At 37.7% G+C, this 18,660-nt stretch overlaps 2 protein-coding genes across 8 annotated transcripts in view; both read right to left on the bottom strand.

Moving 5' to 3' along the window:
* Positions 1 to 1,320: 1,320 nt before the first annotated feature.
* On the bottom strand, positions 1,321 to 15,321 carry st14a (ST14 transmembrane serine protease matriptase a). Its single transcript, XM_044204138.1, has 19 exons — positions 14,879 to 15,321; positions 11,878 to 12,037; positions 10,548 to 10,678; positions 10,338 to 10,408; positions 9,388 to 9,554; positions 9,162 to 9,194; positions 8,254 to 8,488; positions 7,396 to 7,538; positions 7,199 to 7,302; positions 6,951 to 7,063; positions 6,729 to 6,865; positions 6,542 to 6,646; positions 6,324 to 6,431; positions 6,105 to 6,221; positions 5,779 to 5,901; positions 5,452 to 5,635; positions 4,068 to 4,333; positions 3,110 to 3,246; positions 1,321 to 2,286 (listed from the first exon to the last, which is right to left on the bottom strand). Exons 1-19 carry the CDS (start codon positions 14,918 to 14,920, stop codon positions 2,128 to 2,130), a joined length of 2,535 nt encoding a protein of 844 aa, XP_044060073.1. The 5' UTR covers positions 14,921 to 15,321; the 3' UTR covers positions 1,321 to 2,127.
* A 1,216-nt stretch (positions 15,322 to 16,537) lies between these two features.
* Positions 16,538 to 18,660, bottom strand: part of aplp2 (amyloid beta (A4) precursor-like protein 2) — a 52,493-nt gene continuing 50,370 nt past the window's right edge. For all 7 annotated transcript variants that reach the window (XM_044204144.1, XM_044204145.1, XM_044204142.1 and 4 more), the window contains one exon: positions 16,538 to 18,563. In XM_044204144.1, the coding sequence (XP_044060079.1) occupies positions 18,462 to 18,563 (102 nt within the window). In that variant the 3' untranslated portion in view covers positions 16,538 to 18,461. The remainder of the gene's footprint in view (positions 18,564 to 18,660) is intronic.

Here is an 18,660-nt window from a genome sequence, read left to right as displayed (position 1 = left end):
ATTAGACAATACGGATCTTAAGAACTTGTTGTTACATTTTTTATCTAAAAAGGAAATGTTTTGAATAGTTAAGGGAAACAGTTGGGGAACAGAGTGTGTGTACATCAAGAAACCTTTAACAGAACCAATAATAGATCGTGGAATCGCATTGATGACTTGTGTAAATTGTTGATTAGAACAAATAATATTATATTTGTGAATGAAGTCTACATCAAGAAACTGAATAGTTAAGTAATCATCATCCTCTTCTTCCTCTTCCTCTTCTTCTTCTTCTTCTTCTTCTTCTTCTTCTTCTTCTTCTTCGAGGTTTTCGGGCAGTTGGCATCCACAATGTTGCATTACTGCCACCTTCAGGTTTTATTCTCCCTTAGTGTCCATTCATTTTACAGCCGTCTTTCCAGTCCAGTCATCCTTAAAAAACTAAATAACCATTTCTTCCCTGGAGCACTGTCTCCACATTTTAATAGACTTTTAACATTGTCCTCTACCAGCTCTATTCTTTTGTAGTTGTGTCATCATCTCTTGTCTTTCTTGTGTAAATGTCCTGCATGAAATAAGGGCAAAGACCCGTTGGATGTTTTCCTATGATGGAAAGTGTACTGTTAAAGTTGCTGTGCCCAGTTCTCAGCCTGCTTATTATTACTTGCTCTTTCCGTTTTGTTCCCCTACTTATTAACACATCTACTCTGTTTTGGATTCAGTGTAAATATCTATACAATGGGACCGTTTCCGCTCCGTTCTTAAAAATCTTCCGGTAAAGGGCAGATTCGTATTGGTTCCGGTTAGAAAAAATATTCGTTGACATCGTCATCCGTATGTAGAAACCATAGACTGTATAAAACAGAAGTGTCAATATGAAGCTAAAAGCAAAGTGACTCACGCTTTCACCCTAAATGCTCTACTGTAGCAATTGCTCTTTTCAGATGGCACACACTTATTTTACCCATCACAATTTTCTTGATGAGACTAAACAGAAGACAAAATAAGAACAGCACAAAATATAATTTGCATCTGGACCAGAATGAGCACGTTTTGACATAATTTCTCTATTCTGCATTTGTAATGTCCACCACAGACACAGTGTCAATCTCCATCCAGTCTCTCCACAGTTTGTTGTTCTGAAAAACATCCTGCTGAAGTGGAGACTTAAATACCTTATAATGCAAATACTGCAGTGAACAAATCAATTCTACTATGAATTCAGTTTAAATTATGTGCAATGGAATACAAATATGATAAAGTCATAAAGCAAAGTCATCCAGGAATCATAAATGAAATGCATGTCAGTGTATGAAAATAGAAATGCAAAGGATTTGTAGGTTATATTAGAAATATTTTATTTAAAAACATCTGCTAAAAAATACACATTTACACAGATTACACTGAAGGGACTCTACTAATATTTTGCTTAATGAAAAAAGATTAAACACAAGCAAAACCTACTATTTTAGTCTGTTTTATGCTAATAGAAAAGCAGTTCACATCTGTTGAAATGAAATGCCATCTATGATGAGAAGGGTAATGCTTTCGAAAGTGAATAATTACATCACTAACCTTTCAGGGATTTCTGCTGGACAAAATAAAAAAAATTAAAAAAATCAATAATAAAATGCATAAGATACCAAGCCATAGGAGGTAGGATGAAATGAGCTTGCTGTCATTTTGTTTTTAATTTATAAAATTTAGAACAAAAGACAACAAGGAAAAATGGTGGGAAATTCTTATGATGGCTACTGATAAAACACAAGACAACAGAGTACAATAATGCACATTTCATATATGTGTAACAATCACGTCTAAAATGTATTTCTTGTGCAGCACATAACATTGTTCTCCATCAAAACACGCTAAAACACCAACAGCAAAAAACACACAAAAATAAATGGTTTATTTACATTTAAAAACATTTCATCAACCCCACCCTCATAAAATCACAGTGGACATACAATGTGTTGTAATTGCTCTTCAAGCAGTGGATTTTCTCACTACAGTACAACTGGGAGTCAAGGCCACTACATCAGCTGGAAAGTCAGAGTGGTGTTTTACTGAAGCAAAAAATTGGCACTTTTGTACTTTTCATCTGTCAGTGTTCATGTCCATATCCTTGTTCGACCATTTTGCAGTGGTCTACACTCCTGTCTTTTCTTTGACCCAGCCACGGTATTTGGTGACTGTTGTGTAGATGCCAGGTTTGTTCCTGCGGGCACAGCCATCACCCCAGCTGACCACCCCTGCCAGGAACATACGACTGCTGCCCGGACTAGACAGAGGACCGCCAGAGTCCCCCTACCAGAGAGAAATACACACACACACACACACACATTAGTATAGAGGTACTACATGTGGGCAGTATGGGGCATAATTTCTATTTTCCACTTATTTTATTGTCTCTTGGCCCATTTCTTTGCCTTTTCCTCCTACACCCTCTCCCTCCTTCATTTCTCCTTTTTTTACAAATCAGAAGTGGGTTTTTTCAGAACCAGAAATACTTCTGATACTGATCCCCGAGGGGAAACTCTTTCGTTACAGCTGCTCACTATCACGTCAATGCACACAGGAATAGAAGTACTAAGCAAATCAAAATATAATACAGGTAAGATAAATTAAGAACAAAGTGGATATAAGTATAAAAGCTAAAATAAAATGTAAGTACCAAAGTGGATTTAGAGGTTGATAAGTATGTATGGTATAATACAATGCAATAATATAAGTAATAAGTAATAGTGCAATAATGAGTACTGTCAAGTTAAGTGTAGCTTATTAAGATGATTATGAGACGGTGGATATTGCACAGCAGTAATATAAGTATGAATAAATATCAATAAATAGGGAATTTTAAACTGAATGGTGTTATCAATGAAATTGTAAGACAATGCAAAAAACAAAAACAAAAAACAAAAGCCCAAAACAAGGGTCTAGGTGTTGTAAATAGAATTCTATACAACTGAATAAGCCTCTTTTATCACTATGGTATAATTGATAACTTTTTCTAGCCAATTGTTAAATTTGTCTATTGATAAAATATTTATATCCCTTGTTTTGAAAAACATTCTTGGAGAAAGCTGTTCTTCAGAGAGAAACAAAGAAAGAAAGCAGGGCTTTATATTACCTGACAAGCATCGACTCCTCCGGTCAGCACTCCGGCACACAACATCCGAGACGTGATCTGCCCTCCCATCAAATCGTTACACACCGTGTGGTTGATGATTCGGACCTGGGCCTTTTGGAGCACTGTTGCAGCAAATCCTGAATCACAAACACACACACACACACACACACACGAACACCATCACGCTTATGTTTAGGTCTAAATGTCAACAGTCATTAAACTTCCAGTAATAGTAGGCCTTCATCAGAGAAACGTTATTGTTTCTATTGGCAGGACCACAGTAAAGTTGTATAGTGTATTATCAACTGTTGAAAGGACCAGCAAAATGAAATATGGCCGCGTCTCACCCCCTTGAAGCCCCACTGAACTTTGATACACATAAAGGATGATAATCAAACAATGAAAAATGGAAACAAAATAATGAGAATTAAATAAAGGACAGTTTGCACTTTTTGCTGACAGCAGCACCTGCAGCCTATACTTAACCACAGCATCCTGTCCAAACAAATTATGAAAACCCAGAACGCAGTATATAACAGATCATCACTGAACAAAACCAAACCAACATATCATCACTACTTAACCACAGACCCATTTGAATTCACAATAAATTATGATGATTATCACAATCCAGGTATGCAAAGCAAAGCCGAAATATTTTTCGGAGATAATTTGATATTTTTTTTATTTAGGAATTAAAATTTCAATGATTGCATCTGACCTCCACGGGATTCAATTGCACTTCTGGTAAAATCAGCAATGACTACTACCAGTACTACTTCTATTACTGCCAAATCAAAAACTCACACACAAGAAACTGCAACTGCTTATTGATATCCTTCCACTCGCTGGATATTTTAGAGATTCAGCTACAGTTTGGGCTTCAGCATTTATTAAGTAAGTATTAGTGGCTACAAGTATTCACCAAAATGAGAAATATAAGGTTGTGGAGACTCACCTCCTTCTCGAGTGGCGCCCCACCCGGTGATCCACACAGTGCTACCAACTGGAAAATCATGCTGGGGAGATGGCAAGCAGATGGGCCTGATGTAGTCGGAGTAGGTGACAGGACTTTCCAGCTCCATCAGGGCGATGTCATTGTCAAAGGTGTATGCGTTGTAGTTAGGGTGTGGTATGATCTGCTTCAGGTTCTTCTTCACCCCGGCACTCTTCTGCTGGGTGTGAAGGCCGAGGTAAGCTTCCCAAGTGCCAGGCTGGGAGAATCTGAGGACACACCCCAAAGCAAAGTTCATTCTCAATCTTGGGTAACCATTAACACACACACATCATGTGGCGTAAGCATCACATTAGAAAATGTGCATGAAAAACCTGAGTAACGCCTGCAGGGTTCAGGACTTGTTTAGTGTTGACAGTTAAATAGCAGTGAGTGTGGCAGAGTATGTGATGATTCAGACTGCATTCAAAGTAAAATGAATGTTTAAAAGCATTTATTAAATGCAATTTAAAGGCAATAATTATTGTTCTGATAGAAAAATCCCATCATTAAGTAATTTCAGAGAGAACGCATAAATATAAATCTACAATAGAATATGTTCCGTAATAAGGCATCAAGATGTGATTTTTGACAGCTCTAAATTTTGCTTACTGTGGTAGGAGAGAGGTGTGGCCTAAAACATGCAACGGAAACTTGCACCGAGGGCCTGGAAACATTTCATGCGTATTAAATTATTCACGTAGACACCCAAGCATTGTGTTGTCAGTAAAAACACAGAGGTCTAAGGTTTCACTTTGCATGTGACAAACTGTTCAGCCAAACAATTGACGTGAGTTATTTTGTTCTAGTGATTCCAAGAATTTAATAAGTAATTGAAGCCTTTCAGCATGTTTGTAAGTTTTAAATCAGCTTTAATTGAAGTTTTTATTCCCCCTAAGACAATGGAGTAACACCCATAGTTTTTGTTGTGTTTGTATAAACACTATATTCTGTATTTCAGACTATTCAAGGCCTTAAATGAGGATAGAATCATTGAAGTAACTTATGCACTTTTGCAGAATTTGAAGACAACTTTTAATTTTCTAAAGATGGCTTGAAAATAATGGGGCACAGATACAAATACATTGGACTTTACGGTCATTCTAGTGCTGCACTAATTTCAATTCCTTTTGGATAAGAGCATCTGCTAAATATCTGCAATATGGAAATTGAATCATCACTATTTATCTAAAAGTGTGTGAGCTGTAAATAGATCTCACTCCGGATTTCAGTCCACCTTACTTATTCTGAGACATGTAAGTATGAGCCCCAATTTGTCACATTATGCAGAAAAATAGATGATTTCTATTTGCCAGTGAGAACATAAAGCATAAAAGTAAGACGTTACCTTGTCTTGCCGTCATCTTGCACACAGTGGGCAGCAGTGACCAGCCAGCGTGGACTGATGATGGATGCTCCACACACGTGACCGAAACTTTTGACATGGAGGCTGACCTGCCAGGGAAACTCCCCTTCTTCTGCATCCTGACCGCCCACAATACGTGACGTCTTGAACATACTCCTCCCGCAGTCTGCAAGGTAAACGATCAATCAATAACAGGGAGTGGAGTGGGTGAAAGTTCACATCTGTTTTGTCATGCAGATAGAGATAATAACTAGTGTTTAAATAAGAGACAAAGTACATGCACCCACTGAGGTTTCATTTGTAACTTACCGCAATTCTCCTCGTCAGATCCATCTTCGCAGTCCCGTGTCCCGTCACATTCTGGGTTCACTTTACTGATGCATTTATCGTTTTTACATCTATATGTAAGATCAGTGCAGCTTATAGCAGTGCCTACAAAGAGCGGTAGGGAAGAACAAAGATAATTTTACATTTGCACTGCAAGTTGTTTGAAAAAGAGTTTTTGAAGCTGCATTAATTGTTTTTTTGACCACAAATTATTCCTCTTGTTTTGAGAAAAAGCATATTTAAAAAAATAAATAAATACTAGATTCAGTGACTTATGTCTGGAGACATTTCAGCACTTTAGGTCTTACTTCTTACACAGTCGAGCTCATCTGACCCATCCCCACAGTCGTCCGTGCCGTCACAGCGATTCTTCTCAGAAACACATTTTTTATTCTTGCATGTTAATTGATCAGATTGACATCCACCTTAGCAAACAAAAGAAACAGACAGGTATGAAAAAAAACTGACTGAAAGCTTCTCTTATGCTCATGTAAAATTCGTCCTCCATCAGTGTCAACAGGTCTTACCACAGTTCAGCTCATCGGTGCCGTCTCCACAGTCATCTACTTCATCACATTTCCAGAACATGGGCTTACAAAATCCATTTTTACAAGTGATATCGTTTGAATTGCACTCTGGAGGAAAACACAGTTAAACTCATTTTGTGTGCTAACGATGGAGAGAGTAATTAGAAAAAACAGTTAAAATCAATAGTCTGAGTATAATCTGAGTAAATAGTACTTACTGCAGTTTAATTCATCACTCATGTCTCCACAGTCATTCCAGCCATCACACCTGAGCTCTGTATTAATGCAGCGCTTATTTCTACACTGGAACTGCTTTGGACAAGCTGTGGGTGACAGGGTTAATGTGAGATACACTTGCCTAATGTCAAGAAATAATAATTATCTGGGAGAAACTGAGTCACTTACGATCTTTGATGTCAATGGCCTCAAACTCTGCATCAAAACCTCGGTCGACATAGGAGGCATCAGAGAAAAACACCACGCGCATCGTATTGGTGTTACTAGTTTCTGTCAGTGTTCCATCAGGCTTTTCTCCACACAGTCTGAGGATGAGACGCACAAGCAGTGTCATGTCTGCTCTGTTATATAATTCCTATGTGGTTTTTAGAAATGCAAGCATGGACTCACTTCTTTCCATTGACCTCCACGTAGTCTTTGCGACAGTCCTTACTGTTTTCCTGCCCAGGCTCAGACAAGAGGAACTTTTTGAATGTCACCTTCACCGCCTTATCAGCAGGGACCTTATTGAATGACAGATGAGCAAAAACTAAATGACATGGTGACATGTGACCTTCTGAGGAGCAAAGCAGAAGAGAAACCTTTGCAGAACATATGATATGGCTGTGTAACGTGTCGATTAAGTGCACACATCTCACCTGGATCGACCACTGACATGATGTTAGAGGAGGATAGTAATTTGGGAAGTTTGGAGAAGAGAAGCTGCCCATTTCTCCGATAAGCTGGCCACCGCAAGTTGTACCTGTTAAATAAATATGTTAGTGTTAGCATTTGAACAAATGTTAGACATTTATGGTGCAGCACATAACAAAGAGACCCAAGCATTAGTCCTTACCTTTACCTCCCCTTCGGATTTGTGAGACTGTTGCTCTAAAACCCGGGTAGTTCTTCCGGTCATTTGAGGCCATCGTCACCAGCATGACATTGCCAGAAGACAGAAAGGTCAGTGGTTCACTAGGTGAGTAGTACCCACACATCCTGTAGAAAAAAAAAAAACACGGACAACATAAATTTCCTATATGCACCGTTCAGTGATGTGATGGTGATAATCCACTTTCGTTAAAATTGCATGTTCATTGTGGAATCATCTGACATTGGTTGCCTGTGGAAATTAACTGCCTTATATTGATTCCAGAACAACATCTTTTTCTGAGGTTTTTCCTGCAAGAATTAAAATCCCCATTGAACCTTGATTTTTACCTTTGGCCCAAACAAAATTCATCATATTTTGGTTTACACGGCTGTTGGCTTTGACATAGATTGAGTTTAATTATAGAATTTTTTAAAACAACCCCCCTAAGAAAAAAGTATCATGTGGTGTCAATTTGGGTCGCTTATACAGTATATCACTGAGGCATTTTATCATGCAACACGAAAGTTCTTCCTGTAGAGGTCCTGTTTGCTTTCTGACTGCATGTTGTTTTTCCAGGGCAATCATATGTCAATCATATTATGCTATTATTCTAGCATGAGGCTTAACAATGTTAGGCAACTGCAACTTTATGTACAGTTTAAGGGTCCATCAGAAGCACAACATCTGTCCAGCAGAGGGCCTTGAATACAAGAGAATTCCTTTCTATCCAAATCTAAAAGCATGTACAGTGTGCCACTGTATACAAATAAGAGTGCAGAAGGCAGGTAAGTTATTTATCTGCTTGAAGCTGTATTTAGATGAGGCAAAGGGCAAACTCACTCTTCCATAACACGGCTCTCAATGGCCACCAGGGAGTCGTAGATTTTGACAAAGTCATTCATGCAATCCTCTTCCAGATTCATCGTATCAAACTCAAGCTTGATGACAAAGTTGGGGTCTGCTCTCAGCTGCCACTGGATGAAGGTGTTGGGGGGATAAGGACTGTCAGGAAAGCCAGGGGACTGGATCTGCCCTATGTGATTGGTCTTTGTATGTTCTGAAAACTGTAAAGATTCTGAGACAGAAACAATGACTTTTAGTGGTGTTCACTTTACAAATTTGTAAATCAATGTCACGGGACTACAGTAGCCCATTTATCTCGATGCAAATGAAATTGTGACGTGTTTCCAAACCTATTATGATATCACTGTGCTAATATTTACTATGCAAATGCCCAACTGCATGATACCATACAACTGTGACCACTGTAAAATCTGTACTAAATTACATTACATTTTCTAGATATAATGACACATTGGACAAAAAATAAATACGATGCTTTTGCCAAATAAAGAGACAATAACAATATTTTGCATGCATTTCACATGCTGTTTTAATCTTGAACACTCCTTCTAAAGTCTTACGTTTCTCATTAAAACTCATTAGGGAAAACAACAACAAACTGCATGCCCAAATATGACTAGACTACATGTTTATCATGCCAGGCAGAATGTTATTTTTCTTAATTCATGGTGAGTACAAAGATAAGCTGCAAACAAAAAGCTATTTGTTGTCAGCCAACTCTATGCCAGAAAAATGTTCTAATGTAAGTGACAACAGACAATCAATAATGGTCTCAGCTCTGGTAACATGTTCCAAACCCCATGAACTATGTGTTAGACATGATTACTGTTTTTAACAGTAGATAACTCTAGTAGAGAAATGACAGATGCAAGCTGAGCACTTACTGAATGATGTTGAAAGAAAGCGGGCATCAAGTGCTGCGAGATGAAACACAAAACAAAGAACACAGATATACCTTAGATCAAAATATTGACAGCAAAACAGAAAAAGTAAGTCCACAATCAGACAGAATTTGACAATTGATTCTACAACAAATCAGAACCAAAACAGCATGATGGATATGGACTGAATCGCAAACAGTAGTTTGGTCTTCAGTTGCTTGGACTCTACCTGAAGACACCACATCTTCAAAGACCAGAGAGTTGCCAGGTCTGTGCAGGGTACGCTTCTCTTTGTCCACTAGCATGTCCATTGTAGACATGGCTTTGTCGACAGCTGCCTCTTGGCCCGCAGGGACTCTGAACTCAGACAGGTAGTAGGCAACAACGCTGCCTTCACTAGGAGCAATGAGACAAGTATTAAATAGTATAAAGGTGGAGCAAAGTAAAAAACAAAACGTCACTATACTAAAAAGGGTCAGACAGATGCATGTGTGCTGATATATCAGGCTGGTCTTATAGTCAATACTGTAAATCAGTCAATGATGTCAGAGATATAATGGCTCTTTCCTAACCACAGCTATGTCAAAAAGGGTCTTGTGAAAATTAATTCTTCCCAGATTTTCTATAAATAATAGCTGTTAATGCAGCTACAATAATTTAATTTGGGTTAAATCTTAATCTGGGTTTCAATAGAGAGCGGTAGTGTTGCCTGGTCGAACTTATTTCAGTAACATGATTTTTTATAAATTGTGTCTTTGTGTTTGATGATCTTATTTTTTATACCACGGCTCTATACTCATATATACCAAATTGCCCTTTGGGTTTATGTTACAGACTGATATAATTTGAACTAAACTGGACTGAAACACTGAGGGTAACAGTAAATCCCATCCATTTTTGGGCAAAGCAATGTTTAAAAGCATAGAGCACGCACATGCAAAACTTGAAAATGTTTAGAAATTAGTGTTATAAATGGTGGTGCTATCAGATCTGCATGCATCCACACCAAAAACAATCAAATCAACTTGTTCAGTTGAATCTGTTTTTGAGATATCCTGCTAATCAACACACAGACAGACAAACAGGAAAGGAAACTTGACCCTCTTGGTAGAGGTAATAATAAAGGAGTGAATTAAAGCTTATCATGAATGCTTTATTACTCCAACTTTACTGCCATACCTGAAACCCTCAACTGTAGAACCAACATAGTATTTGGCCAAATTTGGACTTTTGGAATAAATGGCTTTAAGCTGAAAGAGACAGGAGCAAAATCACAAAAGATCATCAATGAAGGCTGTTTGAAAAGACCAAAAAACAATTGTTGACACGCAGATGAATTTCACTTTTGAGGACAGGGCAGTGGTGTGGAGGCCTGAGCAGCAGTCTTACCTGTAAAATCACCTGCTTCGCCAGCGCCTTGAACTCAGAGCTGTTGGAGTTCTCGTAGGCGTCTTCAAACACCTGGTTGGTGATCCGCATGGAGCCACTGTACATCCTCTTGACCCGCACATCTTTACGGACTGCAGGATCAGACAGACAAGACTGAAGATACACACACACCCACACTCTTACTGCACAAGAGTTCAGTTTACTTTTATCTCCTTCTGTTTTTTAACTGTTAGCGCTGTGGCTTTTCATCTGATTCTGGCTTTGTTAACTTGTCAACGTTTGTCACTAAATTTCTTTCCTCCTATCTTTTGAGTTATGAAGTTTTAAGTCCCCCAGGTGTACATGTTTCAACAGACGTAGCTTTAATCCTTCTAGGCTTCAATCATTTGCATGTGCAAATAATCAAACAGAATGAAGGTGAAATGAGCTCTAACTTGCCTATGAACATTTTATGGTTTGTCAAAAACTTGTATGCTTATGTTTTTGTGTGTTTTTCTTTTGTCTATCAGAAGGACCTTAAAGAGGATAGCAACTGTACGCTTTCTCTTTTCTTTTGATCTATATATTTTTCCTCCACCAAAGAAGTAATTTTTTGGTCCTGTTTGTCTATTTGTTTGTTAACAAGATCTCTCAAAACTTCAACAGATTTCAATGAAATACAGAGAAATGTTAGACCAGGGGCCAAGAAACAAGTCTTTTATTGTGGATCTAGTCATTTTTTTAAAAAAGTTTTCACAATGTGCAAAAGGGACTTTTTGTACTACTTTCTTATCATCTACTACACCAGCTTGAGTAAAAACAATCACTTGGAGTATTTTGATGCACATTTGTTATCAGATGCTCATTTCACTTTTTTTATTTTTTATTTTTAAAACAACAACATTGATTGGTAGAGGTGTTTGCTCTGCAAAGGACATATAAAAAAATAACATATATGCAATTTCAGTATAACACCATACTACAAAAGTGAGACAAATTAGGCTTGTCAGCCCTGTATATACTGTAAATGTCACATTCTTGCTAGTTACTTTGGAATTGTGAAAACTGTGCATCTTGGTCAGTTCAGTTTATCTGCCATCAGGATTGCTAAGACTGTTCCGCTTGACTTTAATAACATGTTTTGTGAGTTTTGCTGTGCTCTATTATTTTTCTCATGTTGACTAAGCACATAGTGTATATCAACAAGCTAATTACCAGATTGCATATTTGACTTTACCCACCTTTTTAAGCAATGTTTTCCATTGTGATCAGGTTGCTTTAAAGTTTACGCCCTTTTATATTACCTATTGTTTCCTATGAATCTAATTAATATTAAGGAAGGGGTTCTTACAGTGGAAATGCCAGACCAGCAGTCCGGTCATAAGTGCAATAACAGCAGCAAAGACCACCACACCGATCACAGCCCCAACTTTCCCTGGACCTTTTTTCTTCTCAAGCTTTTTATTATCTGATGCTGGCAGGAACTGGATAGAGGTGTCCCAGTCTTTGTCCTAAAAGACAGACAGTCAATTGTAACGATCAACACATTAAACTGAAGAGCATATATTAATTAACAACAACCTTCAAATAATAAGTCCAACCATTTCACAGGAGGTAAAGACATTTGTGGACATAGAGCTGCAGGGATGTTCCTTTACTGATTTTGTTTGTTCTTTAAGGACAGAATAGAAGTAGCTGTCTTTTTTTTCTGCCCGAGTAGAGTAGATAACTAAAATAAGTGATAGGCAAGTAGGTACTTGCGTATTCTAGGAATGTCCCAGCCTGTGGTGACAGAATTAGGATCTCAATCAGAGGAACTGTGCAACTACTGTGTGTTCTGAAATATGACAAAATGCTTGTCTTTGACTAATACCTTTAAATAAATACAAAATGAACAAAATGTAATTTAAAATCTGCACATAAAAAAAACAGAAAGGACAGTTTCAGTGTCTGGCACTGTTAATGAATTAGAAGGGAACTTCACGATGAGTCACGGCTCTGCAGTTAACTTTAAGAGGCAATAGATGGGGGAGGGAGTACAAAGGTTTCACCATGTAAAATCCTGTCAAACCTGCTGGGAGCAAACCACTCGCAGATCTGAAGTGAAACAACAAGTTTCTGTGAGTGCTCGCTGTACTGTAGTATAAAATTAAAAAGGTCTGTGAAAAACTGGACTACTTCACAGGCCAACAAAAGATAATCTTAAAAGTTTTGGGATATTTAAAATTAAAAATATATATATATCATTCCTATGACTTTGATTTTGTGTCTGTTAGTTTTACAATTACAAGGAGCTTACTGGAAGGTTATCTGCAAAACAGCGACACCATTAATTGTTTTATGAACTAAGGGCAACACTTTCTTTCCACCTGTATAAACCGGATACTCATGATTGACAAGAATGAATTGCACTGCACCTATGAGGGCACGGCAAACAACTCAAGCATTGAAATGTAGTGCCTTGACAGAATGTCTATTTTCAAAGAGCAGGTTTTACATTTGTCATATATCTAAATCTCATTTTAAAGGCTCATTGCAGAGTCTGTGGAATAGATATTCCCTCCAATTTTCCTACGTATTTCTCTGTTTTGTTTATTAACAACTTATAACATGCATCATGCATTCACTGCCCAATGTGTTTTTTTAAAGTTCAAAGCTGCAAACTGAAAGGAAATAGATTCTAAATTAAGAAAGAGAGAAGATGTCATAACGGCCCATCTCCTTATAAACAAGATGGAAGTTTTCCTGGCTACAAATCATTTTCAAAATAACCAGAACTTATAACTCTGCAAATGAACCAGAACTGTAAATATTAACTCTTAATGAAGCCTGAAATGTAAATGTAAATCTTAGTGAGCTTGTAAGCAATTTCTCAGTGTCCATTATCATTATAATAAAAACATCTGTTATACACACAAAACTCTGAAATATTAAAATTATATATTCCTTACAATGTCAAAAAAAATGTGTCCGTCTTTAACAGCAATTTGCTGTTAAAGACGCTGCTCTTGTGGACAACAGAAATGTAAATCTTAATACACATCATGTAATCATAATGTGTTTAATATGGCAATGAATTAGCCTCACTGTCAGTGACCAAAACATGCTTAGCACAGCAACTTTACTGCTGAATACTCGTCAATGCCCTGGAGGACAAATCCTCTGAGACTGAAGGTCATTTTCCTCATAATGCCTTGTATCTATCACCATACTGTGATGCTGTGGAGTAATCTCAAATGGATGTTAGTCCACAGAAGAAAGGGACTCAAGTGAACAAGTCACAACAGAGCGGAGGAACCTGGAGGAATTCACGATGTCTGCCTGTTTTCTGAGGACCTTCACTGATGACGCTCAGTGAGGTTCCCAAAAGTTTTCATGTCATTCATCCAAGAGAGATACACTTTAAAATCCTTATTTGAAAAAGGGTTTATCAAAAGTTTTGAGCTAGTTTGAAGGTTGAAGGGTTTTGGAGTAGGCTATACACTGCAGGTGGGAAGACGCCTCAGTACATTTTTTCTATTGTTCTAACTTCTTGGAAATAAGGTACCAGAGAACAGGAGCTAGCAGCGTCTTCGGGCTTGTTTGTTAGCAGGATATCGCCTCCTCCTATCTATCCAATATTTAACAAAAAGATTTCTTATGATTTCACCTATTTTCTCATAAACTACTGCTCTTACTTGAATGAAAAAAATGATCTGACATATATATATATATATCCATCCTATGACTGTCTATCACAATGTGTACATTGATCCTGATCCAGCCTCAGAAGAGGTATTTGCTCTTTGGGTGCTCTCATGAATCTAAAAAGGTGACACTTTCTGGGTTTTTTGACATGGAAATAATGAGTTTAAAAGTTCTCCCAACAAATATCAAATTCAAGTGTTAGCGCAGCCTCTTATCAGCACAGAACCAGAAGCTTGGCAAAGAAATGAAAGTAGGCTTTCTCAGCTTCTAAGTCCTGGATTTCTTTTTCACTTAGTAACATGTTTGCCTTTAGGCAAAAGAGTGTGTTGGCGATAAGAGTGGCTGAGACTGTTGAGGTCAAAACCCCCAATTGAATTGTTGTATACAAGTGTTGTATGTACATGTGGAATGAAAACACAAGTGACTTAATGTCTGACAGGTTTTCTATGGGTAGTTTCATTAACCTACAGCCTACACTTATTTAATTTTTTTAAGTTTGTCTCTGCAGCAGTTTTCACAAATAAGCACCACTGTCAGTGTCATTCAGGTAACACCCAAACGCTTTCATAAAAACAAAAACAATTAACATTTAACAGAATGAAACAGAGCCTCCACTTAAGGTCCATGACCTGGGTGTAGGCTGTACAGAAGTAAAAGTTTCTTACCGACTTTGGGGTGTATCTCAGCCCACTGTCCATGTAGTCCATCAGGGGTCAATACCTGGACTAGGCTGCTAAAATTAAAACCAAAACGCCCTCAAACACCTGAAGTACTTCTTTTCTCCTCTTCCTGTTTATTTCTTTGACTTATAGTAGTTACCCACAGGCTTTTTGTCGAGTTGAACCTGCAGGCCCGCCAAAGAGATGACTCTTGTGTTTGTCAACGAACTCAACCTGCGAGCAAAGAAATCTATACAAGAATCAGGTTACAACGAAGAAAAATGTCTCCGAGTGTAAAAGAAGGCTCCTCTCCGGTCGAGATGTTCACAAATATCTATCCGACCAGAATATGTCGCCTGTCTGTGTGACTACAACGGAGGGAAACTATACAACACAGCAGAGGAAAACGTTTCCGGGAACTGCAGGTTTCTGCGGGCGTGTCTCCACCTCATATACACCTGTACAGACTTCCTGTTTACCTGCCATAGCTGAGTACAGTTGTGTTTTTTTTAATGTCCTTTTATGGTAAACGACAACAGAAAAGTACTTAAACAAATCAAACGCACCATTAAATCGGATTATAATACCGACAGGGCTACTTTACAATTAGCTGTAGCGTTTTAAAGCAGCTGCGGACTATAGATTTTCCATTTTCAAGGAGATGTAATTTAATTAAAATACAAAAACTGTTTTCATTTCGTCATATATCGATATAGTAAGGGTTTCTTACAGCCTATTTTTAGTATCAGTCATGTGACCTTATCCGGGCTTCACGCTGCCTTGTTTGTGCAACGCAAAGATGACAGTGATGACTCACTTCTACTGAATCACCTCCATTTATTATTTTTTTTACATTCATGATGAGCAATAAGTTTCTGTATGAGAAAGCGGCATCTCCCTCAAGAGAAAAGTCCCGCAATCTGTGGGGATAAAATTAATCAATATTTCACTCAAAGACCTTTAAACAAAGGAAACAAGCCTTAATATTTTTTTTTTATCCAAACGCACACAGCTTTAGAGCTAAACCCATTAGTTGATTAATTGATAAACAGAAAATTAATTGGCAACTATTTTGATGATTGAGAGAGAAAGAAAAAATGCCCAAACATTTTCGGTTCCTGTTTCTCAGAATGCTTTTCTTTGTCTTCTATGATATTAAAAACATTTTGGGGTTTTGACAAAACAAGCAATTTGAATATGTCAACTCAGGCTTTGAGATATTGTGGTGGGCATTTTTTTTTCTTTTACATTTTTTTCCTGAGATTTTATGTACCAAACAATTAACTGAATGAATAATTGACAGAGTCATTGATCATGAAAATAATTGTTAGTTGCATCCCTAAAATAATGGTCCCTTAAACTCCTGAATTTAATGCCAATTTTCTTTTTTTGTGTGTGATTATTTTATGAGAGACCAGCATAGCAATGGACAAATACAGTTTCGTCTCTCCTTTTTTTTTCTTTCCCCCCTCCCTCACATCTGGTTTCCCACCCATAACCCAAGCTGCATGTATAAAGATGAATTCAGTAACAATGAATATTGTGCATCATAATATGGTTTGATGCCAGTTTGAATTAACTCAGCACACAGGACTGGTCTATATAAACATAACATTTTGGATTATCTAGCTATGTATCTATCTATGAAAAGACGACACATCCGTATGGAAGTTGTGAGTTTATTTATGTGTATCCCCCCTGTAACCATAAATCTGTTTCCATTGGTGTCAATCATTTTTTTAAAATCACTAATATGCATATTATATTAGTTCCCAGTCCCCTCCCACAATCAAGCAGGCAGTTACAAGATTGAAGCCGTTTGGGTGCATAGTGAGACAGTCACATACAGAGATACTGTCACATGAAGAGAAAAAATAGAAAACAAGAAAAAAACTTAAAAATATATATCATATCATTTCATATAAGAACAATGCACACCACAGGTAATCCTCCGGAAAAAAGCCATGATTGCAACATCAACTATACAGGCATACAAAGACAATACTAAGAGAGAGAGAGCGAGAGAGAGAGAGAGAGAAAGAGAGAAAAGTGGATTCTAGGATTCAGTTTACATTTGTCATTCTCTAAAAATACATGTCATTGTGTAAAAATACACAAGTTAGCTTTTTTTTTTCAGAAACCAACTCTCCAAGCCTTGCCTTTCTGTGTGTCTCTGTCTGCCTGCACAGCCCTCCAGCTCCAAGTTGTCCTCTATTGGCTTTGATCCAGGGCCGGCCCAAGCCTTTCTGGGTACATCCAAATCCCAAAATCAAGATTGCAAAATTTGTTCCACCAAATCCCCAAAAAAAGTTTTAGTACCTACCAAAATAATTTGTTACAATCCCCAAATTTGGTATATTCAGGTTCAGAAAAAAAACTTTGTCCATTTGCAGTGGCATTCCGTCTGGATGTCAACACAAGCCACTCTTACACCATTGTTTGGCATTTGTTGTGATCCCAGAATTAGTTATAGCACACCCAAATCCACCAAATTCTGTACATTTTTACTTCATTTGGCGGGCCCCTGGTGGCAGATGGGCCCTAAGCTGCTGCTTATTTTGTTTGTCACAATGTGACAGTGCATTAAAATCAAAGCCACACAGGAACCTGTCAGGTACATAGTATGGAAAAAAAGCTTCCACGATACATTCAACTATGTAACACGTCAATAGGTATTACTTTATCTATCGATTTATACTGTCTCCCTATTGATAAAAGGTTGTGTTTGTGTGTGTAGGAGGGGATATATTATCACATTCACTTAGTAAGGGTTCAGAGTAGGTTTTGTGTGATGTGTTTGAGCTGGGGGTCTGTGCACACCTTCACCTTCCCCGACTAACAGTGTGTGCTTGCAAACACAACTCATGGCCACCAAGCTAAGAACCCTAAACCAACTCATAACCTCTTCCCTGGGAAAAAAAAAAGGTGGAATAAAAACATCTACTCTTATATATATTTAAACTGTATATGTATATTTTGTCTGTTATCATAACAAAGAACAGAAAGTAAATAATTCATGATATCATTTTTTTCTCATTTGTTGTTTCACTATACATTTTAATTGGTACAAAGAACCTTCATATACAAGCAATCTATTGAGAGGAAAAAGAACAAAATTAAACACCAATTATTTTTGAGAAAACCATCAGAAACTGCATGAATGACACTTGCATGATGGAAAACTATAGCTTAGTGTCTGGTTTGATGATGGCCACTCAAAAACATTTAAATTTTGCTTGATTTGCCTTTCACTTTCAAAAATGAAGAAAATGTCTGAAGAACTGTTATACATCTTGATCTGAGAAAGCTGTATTGATAATTACAGAGAAATCTGCAGAATCACATTTTCCATAATGCAACATGGCAGATACATCACCTTTTCAAAAGAAACATGATCAAAAAGAGCTCTATAGTACAATAGTAGCAGTTTTAGAAGTAGTAGCATTATTTAAGGATTGTTTTGAACAAACCAGTAAATGGAGTTTGGATGTATGCAAATGATTAACAATAGCATATGTTATTGGTCAGTAGTATGTTCCCCCTCAGTTGCCGTCCTCTGTCACACTCACAGCGCCCCTGTAGGCTCTGGTTAGATCTGCATCTGCTCCAGGTATTTGTAGGTGGGGTTTTCGTAGCCGTGGTTCTGCATCTTGCTGAGGTGGCGTTCCTCTGGTGTCAGCATGGGGTCAACCTGTTAGACAGACACACAGCACTCATAATGGCTGACCTCAACAAGGGCAGAATGCATTGACTCTACTCCAGTAGGCACAACATGCTGTGTGTGTTGT

Source organism: Siniperca chuatsi, linkage group LG7 (assembly GCF_020085105.1).
Source record: "Siniperca chuatsi isolate FFG_IHB_CAS linkage group LG7, ASM2008510v1, whole genome shotgun sequence".
NCBI lineage: Eukaryota > Metazoa > Chordata > Actinopteri > Centrarchiformes > Sinipercidae > Siniperca > Siniperca chuatsi.
This window is presented reverse-complemented; position numbering and strand designations above follow the sequence as displayed.